This window comes from Oxyura jamaicensis, chromosome 3 (assembly GCF_011077185.1).
Source record: "Oxyura jamaicensis isolate SHBP4307 breed ruddy duck chromosome 3, BPBGC_Ojam_1.0, whole genome shotgun sequence".
Classification (NCBI taxonomy): Eukaryota; Metazoa; Chordata; class Aves; order Anseriformes; family Anatidae; genus Oxyura; species Oxyura jamaicensis.
In genome coordinates this window covers 70,717,709-70,745,277 of record NC_048895.1, presented here as the reverse complement: position 1 = coordinate 70,745,277, position 27,569 = coordinate 70,717,709, and the positions used below count along the sequence as shown (strand labels likewise).

The 27,569-nt window shown below is 40.2% G+C and overlaps 2 protein-coding genes and 1 long non-coding RNA gene across 3 annotated transcripts in view; 1 reads left to right on the top strand and 2 right to left on the bottom strand.

Annotated features, from left to right (window-relative positions):
* The window catches only part of CDC40 (cell division cycle 40), a 37,400-nt gene extending 18,880 nt beyond the window's left edge, over positions 1 to 18,520 (top strand). The window contains exons 5-15 of the mRNA XM_035321385.1: positions 1,450 to 1,589; positions 2,230 to 2,326; positions 3,986 to 4,125; positions 5,071 to 5,145; positions 5,792 to 5,837; positions 7,356 to 7,457; positions 8,561 to 8,676; positions 8,968 to 9,101; positions 14,077 to 14,153; positions 16,392 to 16,536; positions 17,475 to 18,520. Of these exons, the coding sequence (XP_035177276.1) occupies positions 1,450 to 1,589; positions 2,230 to 2,326; positions 3,986 to 4,125; positions 5,071 to 5,145; positions 5,792 to 5,837; positions 7,356 to 7,457; positions 8,561 to 8,676; positions 8,968 to 9,101; positions 14,077 to 14,153; positions 16,392 to 16,536; positions 17,475 to 17,652 (1,250 nt within the window). The 3' untranslated portion in view covers positions 17,653 to 18,520. The remainder of the gene's footprint in view (positions 1 to 1,449; positions 1,590 to 2,229; positions 2,327 to 3,985; positions 4,126 to 5,070; positions 5,146 to 5,791; positions 5,838 to 7,355; positions 7,458 to 8,560; positions 8,677 to 8,967; positions 9,102 to 14,076; positions 14,154 to 16,391; positions 16,537 to 17,474) is intronic.
* Positions 18,521 to 20,422: 1,902 nt separating this feature from the next.
* LOC118164632 lies at positions 20,423 to 22,507 on the bottom strand. The gene is made up of 2 exons (XR_004749575.1): positions 21,428 to 22,507; positions 20,423 to 21,013 (listed from the first exon to the last, which is right to left on the bottom strand). It is a non-coding gene; the product is annotated as an uncharacterized LOC118164632 (long non-coding RNA).
* A 3,439-nt stretch (positions 22,508 to 25,946) lies between these two features.
* Positions 25,947 to 27,569, bottom strand: part of METTL24 (methyltransferase like 24) — a 41,252-nt gene continuing 39,629 nt past the window's right edge. The window contains exon 5 of the mRNA XM_035322312.1: positions 25,947 to 27,149. Coding sequence (XP_035178203.1) covers positions 26,835 to 27,149 — 315 coding nt within the window. The 3' untranslated portion in view covers positions 25,947 to 26,834. The remainder of the gene's footprint in view (positions 27,150 to 27,569) is intronic.

Here is a 27,569-nt window from a genome sequence, read left to right as displayed (position 1 = left end):
TTGTCAAATTCCAAATCTGGAATTGGAACTCATGCATAATTGCGTGGATAGCATTGATCTGTGTATTTGAGCAGAGCTTTTTGGTCCTCTGAAATTCTGTCATAGGTAAGTTGTCACATATTTGCATTAGGATTCTCGTGTGTCATGATAGCCACTTAAACTGTGCTGCTCAGTAGCAAGCTGATCATTCTGTAAGCAACCTCTAGCACTCCTGTTGGGAATTGCATGTTATCTCTGCTTAGCAGAGTTAAGCTGTTTGGGTTATTTGGAAAAGAAAAAATGCTGGGAATTTGCCAAATGGTAAAGGCATAGCGTGCCACTGAGAGGATTGACTACCAGAAGCATGGGGATTGTAATTAATACATTGATGCAAGATATTTATCACTGAAAGTGACTTGTTAGCATATGAAATTGTAGTGTAGTGTAAAGTAAATCTAGTAAGGATGTTATCAAACTGTAGCCCAATATGAAGTACTGAATTTGTAAAGTAAAAATGCATAAACTTCAGTTATGCTTTCCCTTGCATGATTTTTTAAACATTTTATTTGCACGCATGTATAGAGGTTCTCTATTTTTGTGTTCTCTTCCATGGAATATATATGAGGTTATCTCACTCTTTCCTTTCAAAGTAAGAAAAATAAAATAGACTTATTTTGACATAGCAACTACGTTGGACAGAAATGACTAAGATTAAATAATTTCAGAAGTAAAATATCCTTTTGAAACTACAGTTTTAGCAGGATTATTTTAAGAAACCTCGTGCCTTTAATATACCATTCTTCCATGTGACCATTATTTTAGCTTTTACATTGCCTGTGTTTCCCTTTGTTTACACAAAAATCTTTTTGTTTCCCTTTCCCTAGAGGAGTACTACTGATGCTGTAGGAAAGCATTATTTGAAAACTGCACACTGGTTTTGACAGATGAAGTTCAAGGGCACAGTATTTGTGATAAGCTAGCATTTATGAGAAGGAATAAGCTAGTGTTCAGAAATAGATGACCCGGATTTATTTTCTTTCTGCATTAAAATGCACAGTTGTAATTGGGGTTTGGGAAGTTTTTGTTTTTTTTTCTTTGTTTGCTTTGACCTGCTTAGTTGTGGTTTTTATTTGAAATAGGGGTAGGCGGGTCAGAAGCTAAATGTTAGGACTCTACTTCTTTGAACTTTGCGCTATTTGAGGTATGAAAATTGATGTGTTCATACAATCTGCAGACTTATTGTTAAAAACACAAGGGAACATGTATGGTTAAATACTCTCCCATTACTGTACGTACCTAGCAGTGTTCATAATTAGAAAAGTTAGCAATGCTTTGGCACCAAAATCTGTTTTCCATTTTCCTGTGTGTGTTGGAGGGGGTGGTGGTGGTAGTGTCATTTTTTGTTTCAGACTGCTGTGATGTGTTGTATTCTGTGTTAGCAGCTAGGCAGTGCGTTGTTTCTTTCTGCAGGTTTAACAGTGTTTGAAACAGGACAAAAGAAAATTGAAAAAAGGAAGAAATTCAAGGAGAACGATGCATCTAACATTGATGGTTTTCTGGGACCATGGGCGAAGTATGTTGATGAAAAAGAAGTAGCCAAGCCATCAGAAGTAAGTACTACTTTAACTCAGCAGATACAAATTGTTAGTACATTGTGGTGCAATAATACATAATGTGGTGGTTTTAGTAGGGATACAACTGCACTAGTAGTTTGTCTCAAGCAGAAGCTGCATGCTGAGCTTTAGGGTAATAGAAATGTTTCAGGTGATTTGTTTGAGTGAGGGGTTCTGAATATTCTGCGTTCAATTATTTGAAAGACTGTTTGGAAATAAAATAAAATAAAATGAATTGTATTTATGTGCCATGTGTAGAGTCCGATAAAAGATGCTTATAAATAGGAGCAGCTTGAAAAAGACCTGAAAGTAAAACTGTAAAATAATAAAAAGGGGTGTGGGATCAACTACTCAACCCTCCAACCAACAAATGTCCTTCACATTTAGTCAGTGATGCTTAGCTGTAGTCTTTAAATAAAAAGACTACATTTAATTATGTTCAGTGTACACAGCTTTTCAAATGAATCTGATTTTGATAGAAGTATTCTCTTTATTGAGGCGTAGAAATATTTCTGATCTCATTTAGCAAGTAAACGTGTTTTTATTAGTAAGTAAACAGCAACACAATTTTGGAATTTGTTACGTCATTCTGAATGTTTAATTTTTTAAAAATCATGATCATGTTTTATTTTTCCAGGAAGAACAGAAAGAGTTGGATGAAATAACAGCTAAGAGGCAGAAGAGAGGAAAGCTGGAAGATGATAAACCTGGAGAGGAGAAGACTATATTACATGGTAATGGCATCTTCCTGCCTGTTCTCATTTTCTTGCTCGCTGTGTTTTCTTGCCTGCTGTGTTAATTAGTAAGGATGGCAGACAGCCTCAGCAGTTTTGCCGAGGCACCTTGATGTTTCTGTTTTGGAGATAATAGCGCTCAGAGGCATAAGCATAAAGGACAGAGAAAGAGATAAACTTGGACCAATTCCACTTCATACTGTGAAGAGCAGCACAGAAATGTCATCTTTCAGGCTACTGGTTTTATTCATTTTTCATGTTACTGGGCATGCGTATCTCTTTCTTATTTTACAAAGCAAAAAAAATTAGGTTATGAGTTTGGCTTAGTTTGAGCTTCAGAATTACTGCAGTTTTTTGTCTCAGTACTTTCATCAGCAAATAGTGCTTTGAGTTGTGGCTTACCTACACGCAATTTAGAAAATCACTTGGACTCAGTACTTCCTCATTTCTTAATGTAAAGGCTCTTGCTGTCATACTATGAATAATTATGTATGAAATAATTACCCTATAGCATATGGTATCTTCAAAGAAAATTGTCAAGAAAGTAAAAGTAAGTGATTTTTGGAAACTATTATTTCAACTGTCCGTATGCAAAACAGCCTTACATTGCTTGCCACAGTTAGCCCAAACTGAATCTCTCTTTTTGTGTGCTGCTTCCTGCAGCCAGGTTCCTACACACAAGCTGGAGCATCTTCTTAGATGCATTAAACAGGAGTGGATGAGAGAGAGATGTCAGTGATATTAGTGCTTCATTGTATTTATATGCAGTAGGTTATGACAATATTTGTTGAATAGTGACAAACGTAAACTTGAAATTTTAGCCATTGAGCATCCTGTGGAATAACTCTTTGTATCCAGTTTTCCTTGGTCTCTGAAGCTTCATAGTGAAAGTCCTTACAAGACAAACATTAATCTTCTTGAACACAAGACTTCCCCAAGCCATTTTGTAGACACCTTTAATCATTAATACCAAGCAGGAGGTCACATATACAAACAAAACTGCCATGGTAATATCCCAGAAACTGAGAAATTGATTTAGTCAGTGCACAGCTTAATGTCATCGCTATCCAGCACAAGTCTACTTTGAAATAATCCTTTCAGGCACAATGCATCCCTGCATGTCTGACTGTCCAATCTTTTCTGTTAAATTTAGTTCAACAGCAGGTGTTGGCTGCTGACCAGTATTGGTTGACCAATATTCATTCATGTTGGCTAAATGGATTTTTTTCTCTGCTTTGCAATTCTGACATGACTGATACAGCACAGAGCTGGCTGGAATGTAAATTGCAAGCAAATGCCAGGGTTAGGGCTGCACATTATAATCTATGTAGGGTGAGTGTAAGCAGACCATCACTGGCCTCTCTTGCATTTTGATAATGAGTCAGATCTGTAGGGGGTTAGATTGTTCTATTGTTCAGATTTTCAGATTCCAAGCAGACTTTGCTTTGTTTCAGACTTAATCTGAGCCCAACTGATGTCAAATAAGTTTCCGCATCCATATCCTATGAAGCGGATTTTTTTTTCTTTCCCCCCCAGTTCAGAGCAGAACAGCTGTGTTGAGAAAAACCTTAACCATGTGCAGCACTGAGTCTTTCTAAGTTTATTACCTCTTCAAATACAATCTATTGGATTCTCAGATTTCTCTGTTTACCTTTTTAGTTAAGGAAATGTATGACTATCAGGGGAGATCTTACCTTCATGTTCCTCAAGATGTTGGAGTTAATCTCCGCTCTACAGTGCCACCTGAGAAGTGCTATCTTCCAAAGAAACAAATCCATGTATGGTCTGGCCATACCAAGGTAGGAAGTTTGTGAGTGTACTTTTTTATTTTTATTTGAGAAACACTTCGCTTTGTGTCTGAAGCTAGTAACTTCTATAAAACTGAAGTATCAGTAGACGAAGGAATATTTTTCTCATTTATGGTGCGTAGCTTGTGGCATTGTATGCCCCACACAAGATTTTTGCATGGTCAGATTGTTTCTGATATCTTCATATACTTTTACATAAACATACTGACTTCCTGACATCCTGTAAAGGGACAAATACTCTTCATTCACCTCTGTGGGATTTGGAGTTATTTTCAGAACTATCATGCGCATAAGAACAAGGCTAATTCTGGACATCACTGAAAATGCATTTGTATGGTAAAAGTGCTGAAGAGCTATTTTATTCCTTAAACTTAAGAAAATCGGTTTTGTGATTATAGTGCATCAGAAGTGCAAGATTCCCAAATATGTCTTTTAACTTATTACCAGTTTGATTTGTTCTTACTTCATGTTTACAGTTTCTTGTTGCCAGAGCCTGTAACTGTATACATACCTTCAATATTAAAAGCATTTCACTGATCAGGTTCATAAAAGCCTATACTCAACTTGCTGCTTCTTTTGTCTCTAATTTTCAGTATTCCTTCAGGGAATATACTGTGCTGCAATGGACAGCACCTTAATGGTAGCCAAAAGATGGAAGGAAGTATCTGGTACCCTCACCCACAACTTGTATTTCTTTGCTGTGATTTCCACAGTAATGTTGTGGATGTTGAAGGGGGGTATATGTACAACTGTTGAACTGAATCGATTTGGTGCCAATAACGATGCTCAAAATGCACTGCTGTTTTTAAAATGGAATGTTAGGTTATTTCTTTTCAAGATGCAGTTTAATTTTTTGCCTACAAAAGGAAAAGAGGGCAAGTGAACTGAGGAAATACCTAGATGCTCCACTTACTGCTTAATTGTCCTTATTTTCAGGGTGTCAGTGCAGTTAGATTGTTTCCTCTGTCTGGGCATTTGCTGTTGTCTTGCTCTATGGATTGCAAAATTAAGGTGAGTTATTTTTTAATTTTTATTTTTGTATTTTATACCATCATTGAATACAGACCCTGCATTTAGAGGATTTAAACACTACGTAATTCTACCAAGGACCATTTTTTTTTTGTCTGTTACTTTTATTTTCTCACTTGATTTTTAGATTACAAGTTCTCTGGAACAAAGAATAATACACAAGATGATGTGGGTGTTAGAACAGTGTTAATCATTTACTAATAGCATCTAGAAGGTCACAAGTTGTTCAGGTTATTGTCCTTGCCATCATCATAATTAATTTTCTGTGAAGCTTAGCTTTACAGCTTTAGCGGAAGTAGTTTACTGAAGCATTTGTGGCTTTGAACTAACGTAATTTTAGTCTGTCATATGTCATATTAGGAAACTTATTTTTTTGACTAGCAAAATCTTAGGGGTTCTAAAGTTTAAATTTGGTATGTTTTTTAATTATTTTAAGTTTTTTTTTTGCTAATAAGATGACAGCATTCTTGTGAACTTCTGCATAGGTAGTTGTGATTAATCAGTTGATGTCTTACGTTTGTAATTAATTTCTTAAAAGATGTTGTCATAGATATTTGCACTTAATTTCAGCATCATTTTTTTAACAATTGACATGCTGTCTCCCCCATCCTTTTTTTTTTCTTTCAAGCTATGGGAAGTATACGGTGATCGAAGATGTCTACGAACATTTATTGGTAATAGCATTTTTTTTAAACTAAGTTCATAAAGTGTGTGTGTGTGTATGTAAGTGTATATATATATATATACATATATATATATATAAAACAACTACATGGAAGGACATGATTTAGGTTAGCTTATCATCTTAGAAAAGATCTGGAGGCATCCAAGGTAAATGGTACTCAGTGTAATGTTGACAATAAGAATTTTTAAAAGTACAGGTTTTTAGTGAACCTTTGGCATTATTCCAGGCAATACTCCTTTCCAAAGCCAAAATTATGAAATGGAATTGCCCCATCTTTGTAGTGAGAACAGCATCCCTCTGTATTTATGCAGGGAGGGCATCTCACCTTAACCATGTCATCTATTATGTACTCAGTTTCTAGTGCAAAAGCATGAGTGGTTTTTGTTTTTTGTTTTTTCTTCCCCTAGTTCAGGTGCAGTCTTTGTTCATGTAACAGGTGCTTTTTAAAGCATATGGTTGAGAGAGAAAAATACAAACTTCATAGCAGCCTTGAATGTGGAACAAAAGCAGCTCATTCTCCTTTTGAGATGGGAACATTTCTAGAACACTGCTTGAGTGAATATATGTTGAATAACAACAAAAAAAGTCTTTTTATCTGATATTCTGATGACAGCAATGTGGCAAAAGAGTGTTCAAAAAGGGTTCTCTGTCAATAGACTACTCTTTCTGAATGGTTTGACTCTTTTTCTTCAAAAGTCCTTATTATCAACCAGATTTGCTTACTATTTTAATATATATGAAAATTTCCTTGCTTTTTTATATGTATATAAATGTTATATATGATATTATGTATATTATATATAACGTAAATATATATAGCTATATATATTTATATGATTACATATAGCTATATATTAGATTTTTTTAATACATATAGTTCCAGTGCCAACATTTTAATAAAAGACTTCTACAAGTCTGGTTCAATTCTTAGCTGAAAGTATTGGGCTGAGGAGTAGCAGGGCTTAACGCCAGATTCATTCTTAATTTTCTAACCCAGCATTTTCCATGTTTTCCATATTTTCCATTGATTTTTTTCATTTTAAATGTTTCTCCTTTAAATGCATCTCCTGTAGTATTTGTCCTTCCTCTTTTTTCCTTTGTCATTTTCCATTGTCATTTATTACAATGTTTTAAACTTCTCTTGCAGTTCTTAACTGATCAGAACAGTCTTTGAACCCAATAGTACTGAAAGTTTTGCTTGCATATCAATTTATGAATGATGCACAGTGCATGTTGCTGTGCAACGCTGTTGTTTCTCTCTCCAGTGCTTAAGTTGTGTTTTTGTTGTTGTTCTTTAAATAATCATCAGTCTTTAGGATTTACTTGTTCTTTGCCGCTTGAATGAATCACTGTGCTGAAACTGTTTACTAGCGCTCATGAAGAATTTCAAGCCATTTCCTTGTTCTTTTTGCTTTGCTGAAGATGGTAGCAGTTAACTGGAATGTTTTCCCAACAAAATGGAATTCTAAGCATGAATGACTAAAAGTTTATTACATCTTTTTTGTAGGACATGGTAAAGCTGTTCGAGACATCTGCTTTAATAACGCTGGCACTCGGTTTCTTAGTGCTGCATATGACCGCTATATTAAACTCTGGGACACTGAAACAGGTAGGCTTGTAATTCTACACACTCTTACGTGGCACTGTGGTAAATAAATACCAAGACATATTGTCAGTCAGGTTGTAAAACGTTTTTACGACATCGATTAGTTGCATGTTTATGTTTACAGGCACAACTTAGGTAATGAAATGGCACTTTAAACCTAAATTCAATTTAGAAGAATTATTTCACTTGATCTTTCAGCTAACCTGAACATGAAGAGCATTCTGAATAGGAATCGACAGTAGAAATCAAGCTGCTGGCTTAGGGAGTGAAGGGATAGGTGTGATGCTCTCACAGAACTGGCTGGAAGATGCTCTGTAACATTCTGCTGCATATTGTTTCTTCAGTTAAAAAGATTCAAAGTAAATTTTGTCAGTATTCTTTTAAACTAAGGGTGTTTGAAAGGAAGGACGTTTCCATATTTGAAAAAAAATGTTGGCTTCCTTGGTTAGCAGTGGCACAAGTCTCATACAAGTGGCAGCCAGAAGGTAGGTCAGATCCTCCAGTCTTGAGTCAGAGCTCAGTTATTTGGACCACCTTAAAAAAAGCACTGTGCTTTTGAACTAAACCAGCCTCCTGGGAGTTACGAATAATGCACAGTCAGGATATTTATGGCTGAGGCTGTGAGAGAAGGGCAGTGGTTTGTTTTCTAGCTGGATTACTGTTACCCTTTTTAGTCGTGGCAATAAGGAATTCTTGCCTGACTTCAAGACTTTTGTTGGGGATAACTTGGATCCCAGTCAGGTGATGCTTTGCAAAGACACTGGTCAGCTTGCGATGTCTTGACTAGTCTTGATGTCCTTGATTATGTCCTGATGATATGTAGGCTAAAGAGCCGTTACGTTGTTTGGAAAGCTGTAGTAATGGTATTGGGTGAGTGTATTTGTATGTCTTTTTGCAGATGCATGCTTACAAACACGTGAAAGAATGTCTAACCAAAGTGTAGGGTAAATTCTACCCTCTGATCGTTTCAGGGCCTTTACAAAAGGTGATTTCTGCTGTTAGTGAGGTAAAAGTAGAATGAATGTCTCTTTATCAATACCTGTAATGAACTCATCAGCCCTTAGAACTTCCGAATTGACCCAATATGAATGGTTTGTCTGTTTCAGGACAATGTATTTCAAGATTCACAAACAGGAAGGTTCCTTATTGTGTCAAGTTCAATCCTGATGAAGATAAACAAAACCTCTTTGTTGCAGGAATGTCAGACAAGAAAATTGTGCAGGTATGTCTACTTAATACCTTATTTTCCCCTGATTCTGTCTTAAATGCTCCACCTACAGCTCAAGAAATGGTTGCTTTTACTTGTTTTTTCTGATACAACTAGAATTTCTCAACCAGTTATTAAATCTTTCCTCGTCTTTTTCTTTCTTTTTGCTAGACTTTCAAAGATTGTTGCTAGAGAATTTGCTTTCTTTCTGAAATTATTTTAAAACTTGAAATAATAATAATAATAATAAAAATGTTATTTAGTGTAAAAAGAAAAAAAATCTTATTCTGACTTCTTTAATTGTAGTGGGATATCCGGAGTGGTGAGATTGTGCAAGAGTATGATAGGCATTTGGGAGCTGTCAACACCATTGTATTTGTGGATGAAAATAGAAGGTTTGTGAGTACATCAGATGACAAGAGTTTAAGAGTCTGGGAATGGTAAGTTTCTTAAATATTGTATTTTTTTTTTTTAACATTAAGTATATTGTAAGCAAACTGAAAACGTAGTTTATTTTTACAAGTATACGTAGTACATAGAGTGCTGAAGCATACTGAGTTCTAGCTAAATGAGGAAGAGTTTAATTTAAATCACTTCTATATAATTATACAAAAAAAAATTAAAAAATCTTCCACAAGAAAGTAGAACCAGAATGATCTCAGATATCCTTGTTGCAAATTTCTGATACTGTTGAAGTTGGACATATACTCTGCATATTTCTTTGTTCTGCCACTCAGTCTAGCGTGGGTCCTAGTTCTTCAACATTTTTGTGCAGAAGAAAACATTCCTTCCAAAATCTAAGTATAATGCTTACAATGTCTAGACATTATTAATGTTTAATAGCGAATTACTGTCCCGAGCTTACTGCCCTATTGTACTGCGGTATTTGAAAACTGCTTTTAAAGTCTGTAAAGTGAAATGGCTTAAATCGCCTCCGTTTTATTGGTGTCAATCTTATAAGGGCATCAGGCTATGTTTATTATTTGCATTAATTATTAATAATGTATTTTAATGTTGTATCTTATTATGATCTCTTATAATTATTTTAATCATTTAAAACTAGTTGCTTCCTATCCCACTGCTGAATACTAACGAACCAATACTGTCTTAATGCTCAAGAGATTTCATAGATTTCCCTTCCTCCAAAGAAAGCACAAGACAGCCTTATCTGCCTGTAGCATGCTGCACTCTATTAGTGATCTCTGTTATCTCTCCATTCCCCAAGGGTGTATTAGCCCTTAAATTAGCCTTTTAAAGAAAAGCTTGCTATGTTATGTTAGCGTGTGTAGTTTCTGAATGCTTTGGACTTGGATATGTTATAATATTATTTAATATTTGACCAACACATGAAATAACTATCTTAGTTTAGCTTCATTTCTGTTTTTCTGCTAGTCTGCTTTTTGGGCAATCATCGATACACACAGTGTGAATACAACAGATGACAGGAAAAATGAAAGTCCATCCAAGAAAATTCACATGAAACATCATTTTCAATGGCTTCCAATTTTTCACATATCTGGGGAGAAAACAAATCCCTCCTGTTCCTAAAATGTTTTCCACAAGGTTCTAGGTCTTAAGACTTTCTGCTTAGGACTTGAAGGTTTCTCTAGGACTTCAAACTTCTTTTGGAAATTATTAATTCTGTATCTTCACATATCCATTTCTTTTTGCTGTTCACACATGAAAAGCTGTTGCACAATACAGACGTTAGTTTGACAGCTCTGTGACTAATCAGTTCCTTCCCAGCATTTTTTATTTATTTTTAAATCTAGACAAGAGACTCCAGTCTGTAGTATTTAAATGTTACCCAAGCAGCCAGCAAAACCCACAGAGTGTCTGTGACCTGCTACCATTGCCAGTAGCAGCGGTGGTAATGACCAAAGTCTGGGAACCCGGGCTTAGGCTAGACATAGAATACTGTCAGCAGATGTTTCTCCGAGAGCCCCTGCTCAGCTTTTCATGATTAGACCCTTTACTGAGCTCCTTAAAGAAAAAACCTTTACAGTATCATATCTGGTAGGGAATGTCTCCTCTCTGGTGAGTAGGAGGAGGATCTCACTTGCACAAATCTGTTACTTCCTTGAGATTGGATTGCCCTTCTTCTCTGAGCTTTGTGTTGATGGCTGAAATAAATAGAGAAGTGGGTGGATTTAGTCACTCTGTGGAGAAGAGCAGGAAAGGCAAAAAGGTTCTGGTATGGGAACATCACAACCTGATTGTTCCAGTAGCAGAAGTTTCTTCCTTCTGATGAAAATAATATGTACTGAGCTTCCTGTACAATGAAGAAAGAGCTTCCTTGTTCAGATAACGGGGAGGAATTGTCAACAGCAGACAGTATTCTGTGATTCAGTTGTTGGGATTTTTTTTATTTTATATAAAGTGAATGCAGTGCTGTGTTCCTAGCAACACCTTGAAAAAATATTTGTCCGTAACCTGCTATGATACATGGTTATTGGTCTGCAGACATACTTAACTTCAATATCCAGATTTTTACAACATGTGGAAACTAAGCCAATCTATTCAACACATCAGATTTGGAGTTTGAAAGATTCCATGTCAAACTATTTTGTGCTGCAGCTCAAATCCTTTTTTTCCTTAAGTTCATAAGGACTTACTCCTGAGCTTAGGGTGACTTGCTTACTCCACATTTTGATGTATTTCTTTGCGTTCCCCAGCCCAGTTTTTCTTCAATATTCTACAGAAACAAAGCAGCCTTCAAAGTAATTTTGACCTGAGCATGGCCTCAAAAGCCAGTAATTAAAGCCAGTTTAATTGCTCAGTCTCAGTTGTCTAGAGGAATTTTGCAGTCTATTTTGTACACACTTTGACTTGGCCAGAGCTGGTAATGGGATTTCATGTCAGACTTCATCACAGTCAGCAGCTTCTCCCCTGAGACTCTAAATCTCCTTTCCCCAGGAGTTCATGGCATGCACGTAGATGTCACTGGTAGCGTGCACTGAAGTGCAGTTGCCCGGCTGCTGAAAGTTCAGCCTGCACACACAGGACAGGCTTACAGACCAAGGGGGTTGGTCAGGAGTCCTAATGGGAGTACTTTAGCATTTGCCTGCTTTTGCTTTTCATTTGATTGTATCTTCACAGCAGCGATATTACAGTTAAAGCATGGGTATTATATTCTGTGTTTTCTGTTTGAAATGCAAAATATTTTGTCTTGTCTGCTTCCCATGCTTCTGACCCTACTTGGATAAACACTGAAATAATTCAGGCAACTGACCTTGGAAGCTTTTATTTCCTTTTACCTTCGAGTCAGCTAGCAAAGCAAGAGCAGTACAGCGGTAGCTTAGTGCTTATTTTGCCAGGCTTAGGAGGCTTGTCGTGTCTAGAAAGCTATACCCCCCAGCAGGCCTTTTCTCTCCATAATTCCTTGTAAAGATGCTGTAGTCTCCTGAGAGAGCTCTTCATGGTGTACAGATCCCACAAGGGGGTTGTTTTGCTTTTGTGTTGTTTTTTTTTTTTTTTTTCATTCTTTGAAAGGCTTTTTCTCTCTCCTGCTTGGGGAAGAAGTGGTATGAGAACCACAGATTATCACGTTTCCAGATCTTGACAGACAGAAGCTACTTTTGATATTTAAACATTTTCAGCCTTTAGAATGTTATGAAGTGGGGAAAAATATATAAGGATTCGAAGATCTTTAAATTTAAAAATTTGAACAAACGATGTATCACATGATTTTTTAGGTCTGCCAACCATGACAGCATCTTTTTCGGTAATTTTTTAACTTTCATTTTATTTTACGTTGGGAGGGCATGTGCAGAACAGGCTGATATTACTACTTACTTAGCAATTTGACTGGAAGCAAATGGGGAAACGTAAATGTCTGTATTTTTCTTATCAGACTAAGGCATTGTATTCTGCACCTGTCCTTACTGTGTCTGCTAGTTTTCAACATAAAACAGATCTGTCCTGAATAAATTCTAGTAGATGAGCCTGCATTCATTTGTAAAGGGAGAGAAGGTGGAAAACCTACACTGCATTTAAATTCCTCACTGCGGTAGCATTCAGCATCGGAGATGTATCTTCTGTGATTTTATTTTAAAAAATAAGACTTTTTTTAAACATAGCTTCTGATGAGATTGTTTTTACCTAGAACTGAGGAGTCCAGGCGCCTGGTGGGCTGAGGGGGTGTTGGATTAGGTTTGCACACTAGGGAGGAAGTTATCCCTGCACATGCTCTTCTCCACAGTGGGTTCCCCCTCTGATGCTGAGGGGTAAATGATCTTACATTTACCTCACGGGAGTATTGGTGTTGCTTCCTGACAACAGGGCAGCTTCGCACCCTGCTGCCCGTGTACACGTTGCTTAACACAAGATGACAGGAAATAACTTACTCCCCAATAAACCAGAATTGTAATTACCTTGCTAATGCTGTTAGCATTTCCCTTGACCGTACTGCCATCCAGCAAGGCTCGGTCAGTGAGTACAAGGCAGCCAGTCACGCTCTCTGCCCTGGGAGTGTCCCAGAGGCATCTCTAATGTGTCAAATAAAGACAATGAGGCCAGAACCATCCCCTTTGTATTAACTGGTGTTGCTACAGAACATTTTGCATGTCTTCTAATGAATACACTAATCAAATCTATTTTCTGCTGGAGATTTCATTGTTTAAAGAGAAAGCTGTCTGCTTGTCTTCCCTTTTTACCAGCCTTCTAGCACAGGGTGTGAGGAATGCTGTGGATATGCACAGCTCGTTAATAATTCACTGTATGCAGTGAAAACCAAATGACTATTCTGAGGAGTAAGGATTAGCCTGTAGGTTTTTTTTTTCCACGTGCCTTTGTACTGAACAGTGTCTATGTTTAACATATACTGGCACAGTCCTGTACAGAATTGAGACTGAGGAGTTCACAGCTCAGTTCAGCTATGAACATTCAGAATTGGTTTTGGCATCCCATTTGTGGAAATGAGGAGGAAAAGGTCATTGTCAGAGAGAAATGAAGAAGACTCCTGACTTCTTTTTCTTTCAGAAGGAGACACAGAAAAAGGCAGAGAAGTATTATAGTTAAAACCAAACTTAAGTCCTTAAGATGTTGCAGTGAGATACGTGCATATATCAGTCCATTCTTGTTACCTACATAAACATTTGGCAAGAGTTGCAGTTAAACTGGAGGCAATCGAGTATCTTTGTGTTCAGGTTTTACAGCTGGAATCCGGATTGTGCTGTAGTCTATGGGTAACTTGGTTTGGAGTTAATTCATGCTACCAGATAATAAAACCACAAATGGTTCCACAACTGGAGTTCTCTCGGTGGGCATTCGTAATTTTGCCCTTTTCCACATCCTCGCTGTGGACAGCACCGCTACATTCTCCGTGATTCAGTGGCTGAGAAAATCAGCTGACTCAAGGCCGCCCTTTGGAGTGTCTCCATGTCTTCCTAAAACACATACTTCTTCCTTTTGCAGGGACATTCCTGTAGACTTCAAGTACATTGCTGAGCCAAGTATGCATTCGATGCCAGCCGTGACTTTGTCTCCAAATGGTAGGTTAACACTTTACTGCCTTCTTAGGCAGCTTGCATAGGCATGTCTTACTGATTATATCTGTAATTCTGCAATGCTGCACTTCCCTGGTGCCCCACACAACCCTACCTTCCCAAAGGAGTGTGTATACATTTATTCCGAGATTGGACTGAATAAGGTTTTGATTTAAATGTTCTGAGAAGACCTCAAAATGAGGGGTTATATTAGGATAACCGTTGGTTTAAATTTAGACCTTCATCTAGAGTAAAAGGATTCTCCTTTTTTGTAGAGCTATAATGTGTTCTTTGCAATATTTAAAATATTAAGAGAAACAATGGTGGTAATTGACGGTGGCTGCAAACTACTAAGCAAGTTCATCGGTCCTTGTGGTGCCACTGATAAAGCAAAGAGTGATGTTGTACGTGTTCCTGTTAATGCTGTTGCTTTCTCTCCTGAGTATAGCCCAAATAACACTTCCACAAAAGACATTCTAAATTATCTCAGTGTTTCTCTACGTTAATGTTGCACTGGTGTTTATATTCTTCTATAAGAATCAAACTGAAGGAGGATAAAGAGTTAGTGCCTCCAGTAAGAAGTGAAAAATCCCTTTAATAGGACAAAATCTCCTTATGTGTTTTGGCCAAAATTAAATAGCTTTATTGCCAACGTTATTGAAGTGTTACTGGATTTACAGTTAACAGTCTCATTTGTTGAGCATTGGCCGATGAACTTGTTGCACAGTTAGCATTTTCAGCCAGCTATCAGCATCAAATTACATTTGCTTTACAGTGTAAATATTTTATTCTTAACAATTGAAGTAGAGTTTTAATATAAAAAGGAAGATTCTGGAGAAAGAACGCTGCATCTTAAAAACGTTAGCTTCCCAAGCTGGGCTAATTCAGCCCCTATTTCTGACGTGGCATGACTTGCTGTGTTCTGATCCAGTTTTTCAGCTCATCTCATTCTTCCACAGTTGTATGAAATCTGGTATTTACCAGATTTCTCATTCTTTTTCCTGACTGGTCATTTGAGTATTTGATTTCAGTGATGAGACAGTAAATGATGTTAGGAATGAAGTAGGGTCATTTCTTCAGCTCCAGATATATCACATTAGCTAACATTATCTTGACCTACAGCAGTCCAACATCACACAGCACAAGGGCTTTCAGAATAATTACACTACAGATTGTGCCAGACACATAGTGCATCATTTTGGAGTTAAATGAGTCCTTTAAAGAAAATTAAAGGGAAAATTTTACAGAAGAAAACTTCCAGTTTCATAGAATCACAGAATGGTTTGGGTTGGAAGGGACCTTAAAGATCACCTAATTCCAACCCCCCGACCATTAGCAGGGACACCCTCCCTTCTGAAGGGTGCAGGAGATGGAAACAGACCTTTTAAAAATGAGAAGAGAATAACACATTTGGGGTACACGTGTTTATATTTCTTTGGGAGTCTTAAGAAAAACCTCTAATTCCAAGCCAGTAGCTGGATCAGAGTTACAGATAGGTCGACACATTTTGTTACTGCTGTTCAAATAGGACACTGTGAAGACAGTCATGATATACAAAGTTCAGGACAGAAGTCTCTGTTCTGTACTGATCTGTAGTGCATCATCTTCATTGGATTCTCAGGCAGGAGTTAATGCGCTGCCAAGAAGCAGAGTGAAACAGAGTTAAGATTAGAAAAGCCTGTTCATTTTTCCTTAAATGTCTTCAGTAAATCATATTCAGTTAAGGCACAGAATATGAAATAATTCCAAAAACTTTAGGATTTTCAAACTCCAGAGTCCACCTTAGATCTGCTTTTCTCATAAAGAAAAAGAAGAGGTGATGATCTTAAGAGTACCCACAAAGGAGGCAATCAAACAGATTGCAGCTAGATGGTTTTTTCTCCTCATCTGAATTACTTGATTGAGTGTTTAGAATATGTGCACCAGCAAGCTTTCTCAGTAGCTTAACAACAGATCAGTAAGTCAGTGGGGTTAATGCAGCATATTGTTATAACAGGCAGGGCTTTTTTACAGTTTTGAGAGGTTTTTGTGGGCATGGGCTTCCCAGCTCCTGTCAAGCACAAGGTTTTGCCTCTTGTGGCAATTATAACAAGCAGAAGTAAGGTCTAGGTAGAAGTTGATACTGATACATAATAAAAATCTGGATTAATATAGTGCAGGAAAAGTTATGTGTCTCAAACTTCTCAGCCAAGTCTGTTTTTTTCACACGTGGCACTCTGATATCTTTGTTTATTGCATTTACAGGGAAATGGTTGGCTTGCCAGTCAATGGATAACCAAATTCTGATTTTTGGGGCTCAGAACAGATTCAGATTAAACAAAAAGAAAATCTTCAAAGGTCACATGGTAGCTGGCTACGCTTGTCAAGTGGATTTTTCACCCGATATGAGGTGAGTTCTGTGGGAGTTTGATAGTAAACTTGCTAGCACAGACACTAGATTTATTTTTGAATTTGATTTGATTTTGAACATTGATTGATGCACAGCCGTTCAATTAACCCAGCATCAGACAGCTTTCTAGCCAAGCAGCAGAATGGAAAGTTTGCTCTTGTGGCTTAATTAGACTAAGTTATACTCAACAGTTGGTCCAAACAACAGTAGAAAACAGTCAGTGTATTGCAGGTTCCCCATTCTGCAAAGATGGCTTATGTTTCTGTGTCAGAGCATCCGGAGATTCCCCTTGTTTTGTCCAGCCCTGGTGCAGCACGGGAGGCTTCCACATCTGACTTGCCTCTGGCTCTTTACTGTAGACCAGCTGCAAAGTCTTCCCAGAAACCTTAAGGCTTTATTCCTGCGATATGTATTTGTCTAGAATACCTGGGATTCAGACGTACTCACTCTTTCTAATCTGTGGGTCTGCTGTGGTGAATCCTGACTGTTGCTCAGAGAACTACCTTTTCTTCATCCTGTTTGCTCAGGAATACGCCGATACATTTATCACTGCATGTACAAAAGATATTCATGACTATGAAAACAGGAGAATAACCTCAGCAAACCTAGAGGAAATAGTGAAGAAAAGTGTCTGTAACTTGCAGATAAACTTCTAGCACTTTATCTTTGCCCGATGTATTCTCTTTAGTTCCAGTAACACTGTGTATGGTATAATCACGTTGCTTAGCACATTTACCTCACAGCTGATGAATCACTTTCTGCAGGACTTGGGTGCTTTAGAGCACAGCATGAATGCTAATTCTTTGGCAGATACGTTTTCAGACTGTCAGATGGGAAACTCGCTGGGCGAAGCTCTATTCCATTGCTCAATGTAAACTGTTAAAATACCAGCCGTCTTTGCACTTAATGCAGCTTTTATTTTAATCCCTTTAATACAGCTATGTGATATCTGGAGATGCAGATGGAAAACTTAACATCTGGGACTGGAAGACAACAAAACTCTACAGCAGAGTAAAAGCACACGATAAAGTCTGTATCGGTGCAGTCTGGCATCCACACGAAACATCCAAAGTCATTACATGCGGCTGGGATGGTCTTATTAAACTCTGGGACTAACGAGGCTGCTGCAAGGATCTAAAGGTGTAAGCCCTGCAGACATCGGAGACTGGAGTGAATTCAGCTGTGAGGATAGGTAGACATTTTGTAGTACAGCTGTTCTCAGCTAGCTGTACATATGCTCTAAGAAATGGGGAATTTCAGAAGACTTGACTCAAAGGATATTGTTCGAAATAGGACATCTGGGCATGAGAATCTGAGGTCATCTGGAGCATGCAGAATCGAGTGTTAGTTTGTCCTGTCACTTTTTGTGCAAGATACTCTTGTAAAATAAAATAATTTTAAGAAAAACTATTTTTGTGGTTCTGGCTGTCAGAGATGTGGGGACTTAAAGAAGAAAACCAGCAATTGTGTAATTCTCTTCCTAAGAAGAAATCTTTGATACCTGCTGCGGTAGAGCTGGAAAAGATGCATTTGTTTGTGGCTTTTGGCAGTATTTTGTTCTCCCCAAAGTACTTCTACCTTTATAGAACACAATCATTTGCTAATATCTGTTAATTCACAGTAGGAATGAACTGATAAGAAGCTTGCAGCTCTCGATTAAACTGTGTCAACAGAAAACCGCGTTCATAAAAACCTTGTTTTGTCTGTATTTAACAATTGTATCATGCTGATCACCAAGTCGTCTTTACAAGTGCTCCTCAGTTTGAAGATTTTGCCTGTAATGGTCGTGTGCTAGGTGTTTTTCTCTTCTCTTAATGTTGTTAAGTTCCAGTAAGCATGACACATGAAAAAAAGAACACCAACAAAGTGAATACATTGTATTATAAGCTCCATAAAGTTTCTGACAATTTAATGTATATACATGCCACACTTTTTCTCGTTAAGAGAACTTATTTTTAATAAATCTTTTTATAAAAAAAAAAAATCTGCTTATCTTCATTCAGTTCTTCCATCTAGCAGTGTCCATATGAAATAATTCTTACCATTTGGTGTTTTAATTCTCAGTTGTATCAGAGTTCGGATAAACTCAATTTCTTGCACTATTCATACAAAACTAATGTAAATTTGAAGGATTTTTCCCCCTCCTTCTAATTCTCTATCTGCTCTTGTTTTTAGGCCGTAACAGAAATAAAAACATGTAACAAATTTATCCCGTTTAATTACAGTTTTGCACTACACTGTGTTGTTTACTGTAAGTCCAACCACTGCTCATCAATTAAACAATAGTAAAAGAGTAATAGCTATAATTAGCAGGAGGATAGGAGATAAAGCATCTCAATGTCTGAGATGCAAAGAATCCAAGTTGTGTAGGCAGAAGGACAATTTTTTAATTATTATTTTTAAATCTGCTAGTTTGGAAGGCTTGATTAGGAAGACTGTTCTTTCAAAGAAGACTTGAAACAAAAGTTTCAAGCTAGGTCTTTTTGAGTGACCATGGGACTTAGGGATTTTAGACCAGCTGTCTGAAGCTGAGTTTCAGTCTTCTCTGTTTGTTTTTGCCATCACATAACTGTACCCAATTTACATGTTTTCCCTTTACTTTCCCATCTCAGTAGTCCTGTGTACCAGGCAAACTCTGCAGACCGCTTTCACGAGCAGAGCACTGGTACTACTTGTAAATTTTTGATGTGGTTCTTTTCACAGGGAAGACTTGATTCCTCAGCTGGGTATTGAGCTCTGGTGTGCAGTGTGCCCTGTATGCTGCTGAAGGAGAAAATGGGCTGAAATAACTTAGAATGGCTTTTTTTTTCCTCTTCAAATATATTTCCTAAATGGATACGTAGCAGTGTGCCTGACCATTAACAGCTTGTAAGTATAGGGAAATGGGGAGGAGGAAATACAGCAGATAAAAAAAGATTTTATATTATCTTCCCTATCAGAAACATCTTTCCCAAATGCTTAAAAGCATGTAAATTATAGTGCACAAAATGTTTGGCTCGTAGTTGGTACTGCATTGTTCCATGCATCACTTTGTTCATCAGAACTTTGTGTATACGCATATCGAAGCGTGTAAGCTTATGTTGTAATACACGGGCTGTTGGCTTTGGGGAAGAAAACCAAGAAGCGTTGACTCAGTAAACCCTGGAGATGATGAATTAGGATTAAATGTGTGCAACAAGCCCTGAATCAAAATCCTGCTAGAAACTTTCAGATAAAATCCTTTGTCCTTCGCTGCTGGTCACCCTGTTAATCCCTTGTGGAATTTCTCACATCTGCATTGAAGCCCGCAGGGGGAATTTTTATGAGGATAATTCCCTCTTGTCAGCCTGAGAGGTATGAACTCCAAGGCTCACGTTGTCAGCTGTTTTCCTGCGCCTGAGAATAGGCGGTGGGTGTCTGTGTGGCTTGAGTCTAGACTTGTCTCACCAGCAGCCACCTGGGAACAGACTTCTTGCTGGGCTAATTAACTCTAATCATGTTGTTCTCTTATCTTCCCAGTTCCGTGTTTTGCCAGAAATTGGTCTGCTACAAATATCGGTCAGAACAAGTCTAGACTGAGACCTCTGGGCTGAACTTAGCATGTGAGCAGACAGCCACGGAAAAGCAGCTCTGTGAGGAAAGGAAGCAGCTTGTTTCAAGTTCCCCAGTTCCTTGTCCTCTAACATGGGGCAGAGAACACAGTGAAGTGATTCAGGCTGGAAGGAGCTCCTTGTGAGGGCTGGAGGCAAGCCTGTCGCCCTATCTGGAAGGAATACTTACAAGTTGGCACAAAAGGCTGCTGTGGCAGCACGATAATTTTGTTCTCCTTGACCGTGCATCTCTAACTTTAAGACATGATGTGGCTGTGTGCCGCCACTTTTATTAATACCAATTACTTTTGCAGCGGGGGGTTTACGGGTAAGTGAGCTATCTCCATCATCCTTGGAGCTCTGCCTCGGGAACTTGATCGTTCTTTTGGCCTTGTGCCATCTCCTTCTTGGACTCTTCATATGTGAGAGGGGGAAATATCCCACATATCCTCCCGCAACTTGCTGGTAAGAAGGCTGTCATTCTTCAAGCAGATGGTCTTGGCATCTGTCTTGCACAGAGTTTATAACAGTCCCCAGTAAGATGGGATGCTCAGTCTTTGCCCTCATTACAAGGAACAAATATCTAAATTACTGTACATCCAGAAAACTCCAACGTTGCCTTGTAAAAAGCCAATTTGTAGCAACAGGCAGATGTTCAATACCATTTAACAGTGCGGTCTTCAAAGACAGTAAGCCCTGCAAAGCTGAGAGCCCAGGAACACAATGTACTTTCCTTCTTTTTACCAGCTGGTCATCACAAGATCTTGCTCCAGTTGCTAGAAAGACTCCATATGACGAGCAGCCTGCATGAGGAGGAACGAGCAGGAGAGCAGGGCAGGGAGGGGAGGTTTGCCTGCAAGACTTGAAACAGTAGAACCTATACACCAAAAATATCAGCTGATGGGCACCTGTTCCTCTGGAGACTACTTAAAGACTTGCTACTGTAGGTTGACTTCACTAACATATACTAAAAATTTGAGTCTTTTTTTTTTTTTCAGTAAAATATGTCTTTACTGCCAGGCAGGCTGATTAAATATATATATATATATATATATATATATAGCATGGCTGTCTTGCAGCACTTGGAGAAAACTGCTTGTGGCAGAGTTATGTTTACAGAAGCTCCCTGGAGTTCAAAGCTTTTAGAAACAAGCTCCAGTGATGGTCAACTGGGCATGGAATTGTGCATTTGTGAGGTGCACTGGAAGTTTGGCCTCAGACCTGCTTGTTGTCTGGTTACGTGGCAGAACATTTAGAATGTTAAAGCACTGAGCCTTTCCGAGTCTCCTTTTAACTTGCTGCACTTTATGCCACTGGGAGACTGCTAAAATCAAGCGGTACTGCAGATCTATTGGGTTTGCCATTCAGAATAAGAAGCTATGACTAGTCCTTGAGGGTTTTTCTGGTTAATCTGAAAGATGTCAAGGTTAGATGAGCCTGTTTGCCCTCTGATTTGGAAAGGAAGAAAACAACACAAGTCTTCTAGTGAGTAATTTCAGTCATATGACCTTTATAGAGCTTTAGGACCATTGACAGGTATACAGCCACATCTCTGGGAGCTGCCCACCTTTCCAGTTCTCCCAGCATAATTACCCTGCAATTGGTGTGTTGCTGTAATTTCCTCAAGTTTTATATTGTGTATACTGCAGAACTTACTTTCAGGAAACGGCTGAAAAATAAGCATGTATGGTAGTAATTCACTGAAAAGAGGGCTATTTCATTTTTATTCACATTCGAGTCATTTTTTCTACACAGTGCAAAGCAAGCTCCTGTTTTCCCCTTGTGCAAGGTCAGCATAAGGGCTGTAGCACAGACCATCTCTGCAAAGATTTCCTTCTGAACCAGCTGAGATACTTGACAGCAGGCAGGTCACTTTTTGCCAGGAGCAGGGACTTCTATTTAAGGGAAGAGGTCCATTCATGACCATGGGAGGTTCTCTTCAAGTGCTGGCCTTATTTTTTGGATGCTCCCCATGAAAGCCAGCAGAGAGAGGGAAGTATAAATAGGTCTCTGAATGTAGGTCAGCTCTGAACTTCCACCACCTCTTAAACAGGTTTCTACTGACTGCAATTAAACGTCACATTGTGTTAACATGCAGGAAGAAATCAGGAATGATTTCTTACTGAGTAACCCTGAGGATCCTTCCAAGAGCAAGGAAGTTGCTAATGAAGCTCACAAAATCAAGGGTTTTGAATTAACCAGTTGGTCTCAGCTATTGAATAATTCAGACAGAACAAGTGCATTTTCTTTAGGTGTGCTACCAGGCGATATGTCTTGTTGGTATCTGCCAAGAAAGACCAGCTATACGTTCCCTTTAAACTTTCTCTCATCTTTCAGAGTTGAGAGGTACTCATGAAGAACAACTCCTCACAAGTCACTGATGGGGTCAAGGACCAGGGCCATAAAAGCATGCAATAAACTCCAGGTCTTGGAGTGGGGCAGGAAGTGAGGCCTTTTCCTGGTCAAATCTGGAAACCTCCAAAGAAGCCAGCATGGCATTTAGTAAGGGACTGGTTCCCCAGGGGAAGCGTGTTAGTATCCTCACACATCCTTGTCGGTGCTGCATCAATCCTTTATGGAAGAAGGCCTGTGACACCATATTATCTCTTAACTATGATGGAACTGAAACACATCCTGGCATGGCAAGACTTTTCCTAGGTGTCAAATTAATGTAGTAACAACTCCACTGCAGGAACAGGACTTGGACATTGTGTCCTAGGGGCTGGCGCTGGCTGTGGCCACCACAAATGACTGCCCCAGTATATCAGCATGATCATATTTTCCTCGCACACCCCGAAAGCAGGCAGGTAACTGAGTCTCCCTCCTGTCCTTTCAGTGGGGGCCAAGCAGGGTACAGACTCCTTCAGCTGCTCCTCAGCCTGGGAGGACGGGGAGGCAGGAGGCCGCCATCTCCTCCCTGCACAGGTCTGGTCCGGGAAGAGATAAAGCACACAGTGGCTGCTGGGCTCTCTAGAGGGGGATCCACCAGGCTGGCTGAGGGATCTTCAGCTCAGGCTGAAGGAGCATTGGACTTCAGGTGCGAGCAGTCCAGGATCTCTTTTCCTTTTCTGTCAGCTCAGTCCCTGAAGGGCAGGAGATGCCTCCTGAGCAGGGCGTGTGGCAGGGCCCTGTGGCACATGGGGGCCGATCGTGCCTCGATGGCAGCGGGTGGACACTCACTCACCCCAAGCAGCACCACCAACACAGTGCCAACCATATTTCTTTGACAAACGGCCCAGTTGCTGGGAGATGGGAACTGGCTTTGTGTGAGATTTGCTCCTTTAGGTAAAGGAGGTCAGGAAAAGAGAAGGGGTAGGGGCACAAAAGCAGGAGCTTAGAAAGGAAGGCTGTAACTGCTTTAAGAGGCACTAAGTAGAAAGGCAGAGTGCATAAAATAAGAGCCATTCCCTTTCTCCCATAATATCATATAACTGCCTCTGGAATGATAAATGGCTTTTATCTATCCTGCATCTTAGGAGAGGTTTCTTTAAAAATTAACATAGTTATTGGACTCTTTTTTTGCAGAAGATGTATTTACTACAGCCTAAATGGCTCCTGACACTACCTAGCAATCCTGAGCAAGAAATGTGATGAGGGTACACTAAACTCTGAGTCTTGGGCATCAGGATGGCCCTCCAGTCCTTTTCTATAATTTACATATACATGTAATTTACATTTTTTTCTTCAGGGCAATAAATGATGAAAGATTCTCATCCCTTTTGAATTTTAACACCTGAAAAAGAACGTCGCTTGTTTTTTCACCTCTATCTTTTGGTTTCTTAAACAAATGATAATAAGCTACCAGTCTAGGTACTCCAACGCTCTTCAGAATGAAAAGCCTGTGTAGTGCTAGTGTCTATATTTCTATGGTTTATTAATAAAGCCTGGCCTTCTGCCATCCCATTATTTGAAAAATGGAAGCGAAGCCACTCTCTGATGAACAAAGTGTGACTGTTCCAGCCAGCTTTGTAGCAGCTTAGGAAACCTGGCACCCTCTCGCATTTTAATGGTTCTCCTTCTGGCCCTGTGTTGTTGAACAGCCTTAGCACTTAATGCATGAGGGTTTGCACAGAGCACGGCTGTCACAAAGAAGGCATTTCCTACTCATTTTCGGAGGTCACAGCTCTCTCGGGTTACCCCAGGGGTGGAAATATGTGGGCTATATATATTATATGGAGAGTGCTTTGCCCAAGACCCGGGGCTCAGGGGATCCAACCGAGTAGCAGCACAGTGCCTGGGTTTCAAGGGCCGCAGTGCTGAGGAGGTGGAAGCCCCTCAGAGCCCTCCTCACATGGCTCCGCTCCGCCAAGCTGCAAAGCCCTCGCACCCTGGCCCAGGCAGGGTGTGCAGGAGCAGGCCCAAGCTACATTTGTACCAGAAACAGACAAACAAGCAAACAAGGATATGTCCTGCTCTGGGTGTCCCTGCGTGAGCAGGGGGTTGGGCCAGATGGCCTCCAGCAGCCCCTCCACACCTCAGCCATCCTGTGACTCTGCTCCCAGCCCTGTGGCAGGGGCTGGCCATGCCTATTTATCATACTCTGAACTTGTATCCCAGCTGTCCTTGGCTTGGGCTGACTCCCAGTCTGTGGCTAGGAACTGTCAGGGAGGGTCCTAGATGGCCTGAACCGAAACTGTGCCAGGGAGCTCATTAATTTAACCAGGCAGCCATGGCCAGGGCCTGTGATCGCTGCCTGCCACTGCTCCACTTACCAGCAGTCCCGGGCTTCCTCATTCTTCCCCAGCTGAGGTGTTTAATGTGTGAAACCCACGTGGAGTTCCCTTAGAATTAAACCGCACTTCAGAAAATCCCAGTGCACCCGAAGAAGTAGATGTGTTTGTTTTTAAAAGAAGATAAAAATGGGATTAGAGAGGCAGTAACTCACTTCACACAACACAACAAGGTGCTGTTATCAGGACTGAAAGGAAGCAGATTGAAAACCAGTGTGCCTTTGTTAGAACAGGAAGGGTTTGACATTTATCACAAGTTAAGATTTCAGATGTGACTTGGAAGGCTGATATGCACCTGAGTGCATGAGGGCACAGAGCTGGCTTTCACTGAAGAGATTAAAATCCCCTCCACTTCCACGAGCCCCGCACCACCTAGGCCATCAGAGAAGGGTGTTTTTGAAGCATCTTCCAAAGAAACCCAAGGTATGTGGCCTCCACAGCCAATGCGGATGCACAAGGTCTGATTCACTCAGGCAATTTCAAGCCCCACAAAGGGCTCTGAAGGTCCAGGTGGGGAGCTGGGACCAGGGGACAGGGCATGTGGCTCCCTGCAGCCACAGAGCAAGAGAAGTGGAAGGAGGGCTGCCACCACAGCTTGCTGGCCTCTTCTGGGAGAACGGGAGCTGAGCTGAAGGACTGAAGCTGCTCCTGCTGGGGAAAGCAGACCTTGGCCGCACTGGGGTAGCAGAAGCTCTCAGAGAGGTGGGAGAGGAGGAAAGCAGATGGTGGGGAGAATGGCTTGATGTGTTTACTTGGCAAAGCATTGGCTCTGGGAGAGAGCTGTCTCACCTGGCTGGAAGGATGAGCTCCTACAGCTTTTTTCCCCTCCGGAAGCTTGCTGAGGTCTTGTGGGCATGGTGGAAACAATGCTCTGGGAAGAAACAAGCCAGGGAGATGAGGCAGCAAAGAGGGTAAAAGACGAAAGAAGGGTATGAAAAGGAGAAGGAAATAACAAGATTACAAGGGAATGCACAATAGAGGGACGAGAGAGACTTCTTGAAACACAATGACAGACTGAGAAACACCAAGGGGAAGAACACTGAGCCCCATGGAAGTTTGAAATCAAAGGTAGTTACAAAGCACATATATCAAAGACCCAGAAATGGTGTGATCTTGTATTTCAATGCAAAGTTTAATGTCAAAAAATCTTTAGAAAAGAAACAATTTGCTATAGACTTTTTAGCTCCCTGCATTGCTTAGCTTCTCAGGGAATGGCCAAGCCTGGCTGCTGGAAGCACCCTGCAGGCAATGTGCATGCCAGCGCACGGTGCCCAGTATGCCTGCAGAGCAGGGCACGTCCCTGCACCTCTGAGGGCAGGTGGCCACTGCCTCTGTGAGTGCCCGTGCAGCCCTGGGGTCTGTCCTGCCCATGTCGGGGAGAGGCAGGCTGGGCCAGGGAAGCTATGTGCTGAGAAGCAGCCAGGTGCAGCACTGGAAAAGGCACACTGCAGAATGTTCACCCGAACCCAAAAACAAGCTAAAAAAGACCAGGCTTCACTTTTAAATAAGCATCTCACTAGATGCGAAACCATTTGTCACATCCATTGCAAGAGCAATTTAAGACAAGCTGTTCTTTGAGCGGATAAATTATTGAAGCCCTGCCTTCTGTGGCTGGCATGACATGGCAGAGGTCTCTGAAGGGCGAGGAGAGGGGCTCTGGTGACAGCTCCTCCTGCAGCTGAGTATCTGTGTCCCACTGCCAGGTGTGTGAGAAAAGCTGAATTCAAAAAGCCGCTCTCTTAACTTCCCCAGACAAACCTTTGCAGAATGCCCGTCCTCTAAGAAAGCATACTTGCTGGCAAATATACTGCTATACCTAAAGATTTACAACAGGCATAGTCTCCTAGTGCCAGGTCTTTTGACAATGCACAAAAATAAAAGCCATCCCGTTTAATCAGCAATTGCTGTATGCATATTTAGCAATTTTAGCCAGTGACTCCAAGGTCCTCTTCAGTAATGGACAGATGGCTCGCAGTCACACATTGTAAATTCCTTCCTGCTATTGCCATCTTGTATTCACCCAGCTCAGTGTGTAACAGCTACTGGCATTGAAGGCTTCCTTTTTCAAGAACATCTGTGGTTTTGATAAGTCTTTGTAGGTATGGAAAAGCCTGAAGTCCTTCAGCTCCAGTTCTCGGAGCAGACTGTACCAGTACCGCACCACGGTGCTGTCATTGCCACTGACCTCAAAGCCAGGCCAGTGGATGTGCACCTCAAAGACCAACTGTCCTATCTGCTCAACAACATCTTCCAGGATCAGGTTTTCCAGAATTTTCCACTCTGCGCTCTCCACGTCTGCCTTGAGGACATCAATCTGCAACAGAAACATAACTGCTAGGTGAAAATGACAGGCTTTGCAATTACTGGCAGCAACGTCTGAGGCCAGGCGTTCCCATTATACAATATACATAATTACTCATATACAGTGGCTTTGGGGTTTAAAAATAACAATCTCAGAGCATCCTAGGGCTAATACTGACAGGACAGTACGTGAAGTTTCACAGCCCTTCTCCTCCTGTCTCCGACTCCTGGTCTGAAAAGCTCTGTACTCTGAGCTGCTCTTAGAGCCAAGATCTGTTCCTTCACAGATCTTGTGGCTGCGGCAAAGCTATGGAGAAAATTCACCCATCTCACTAAGCAAAGACACTAACTCATTGCTGTTCCTTGTTTCTTCATCACAAAATCCTGTGACAGAAAAAGATGAATTAATAGTGGTTACTACAGTGGTTACCAC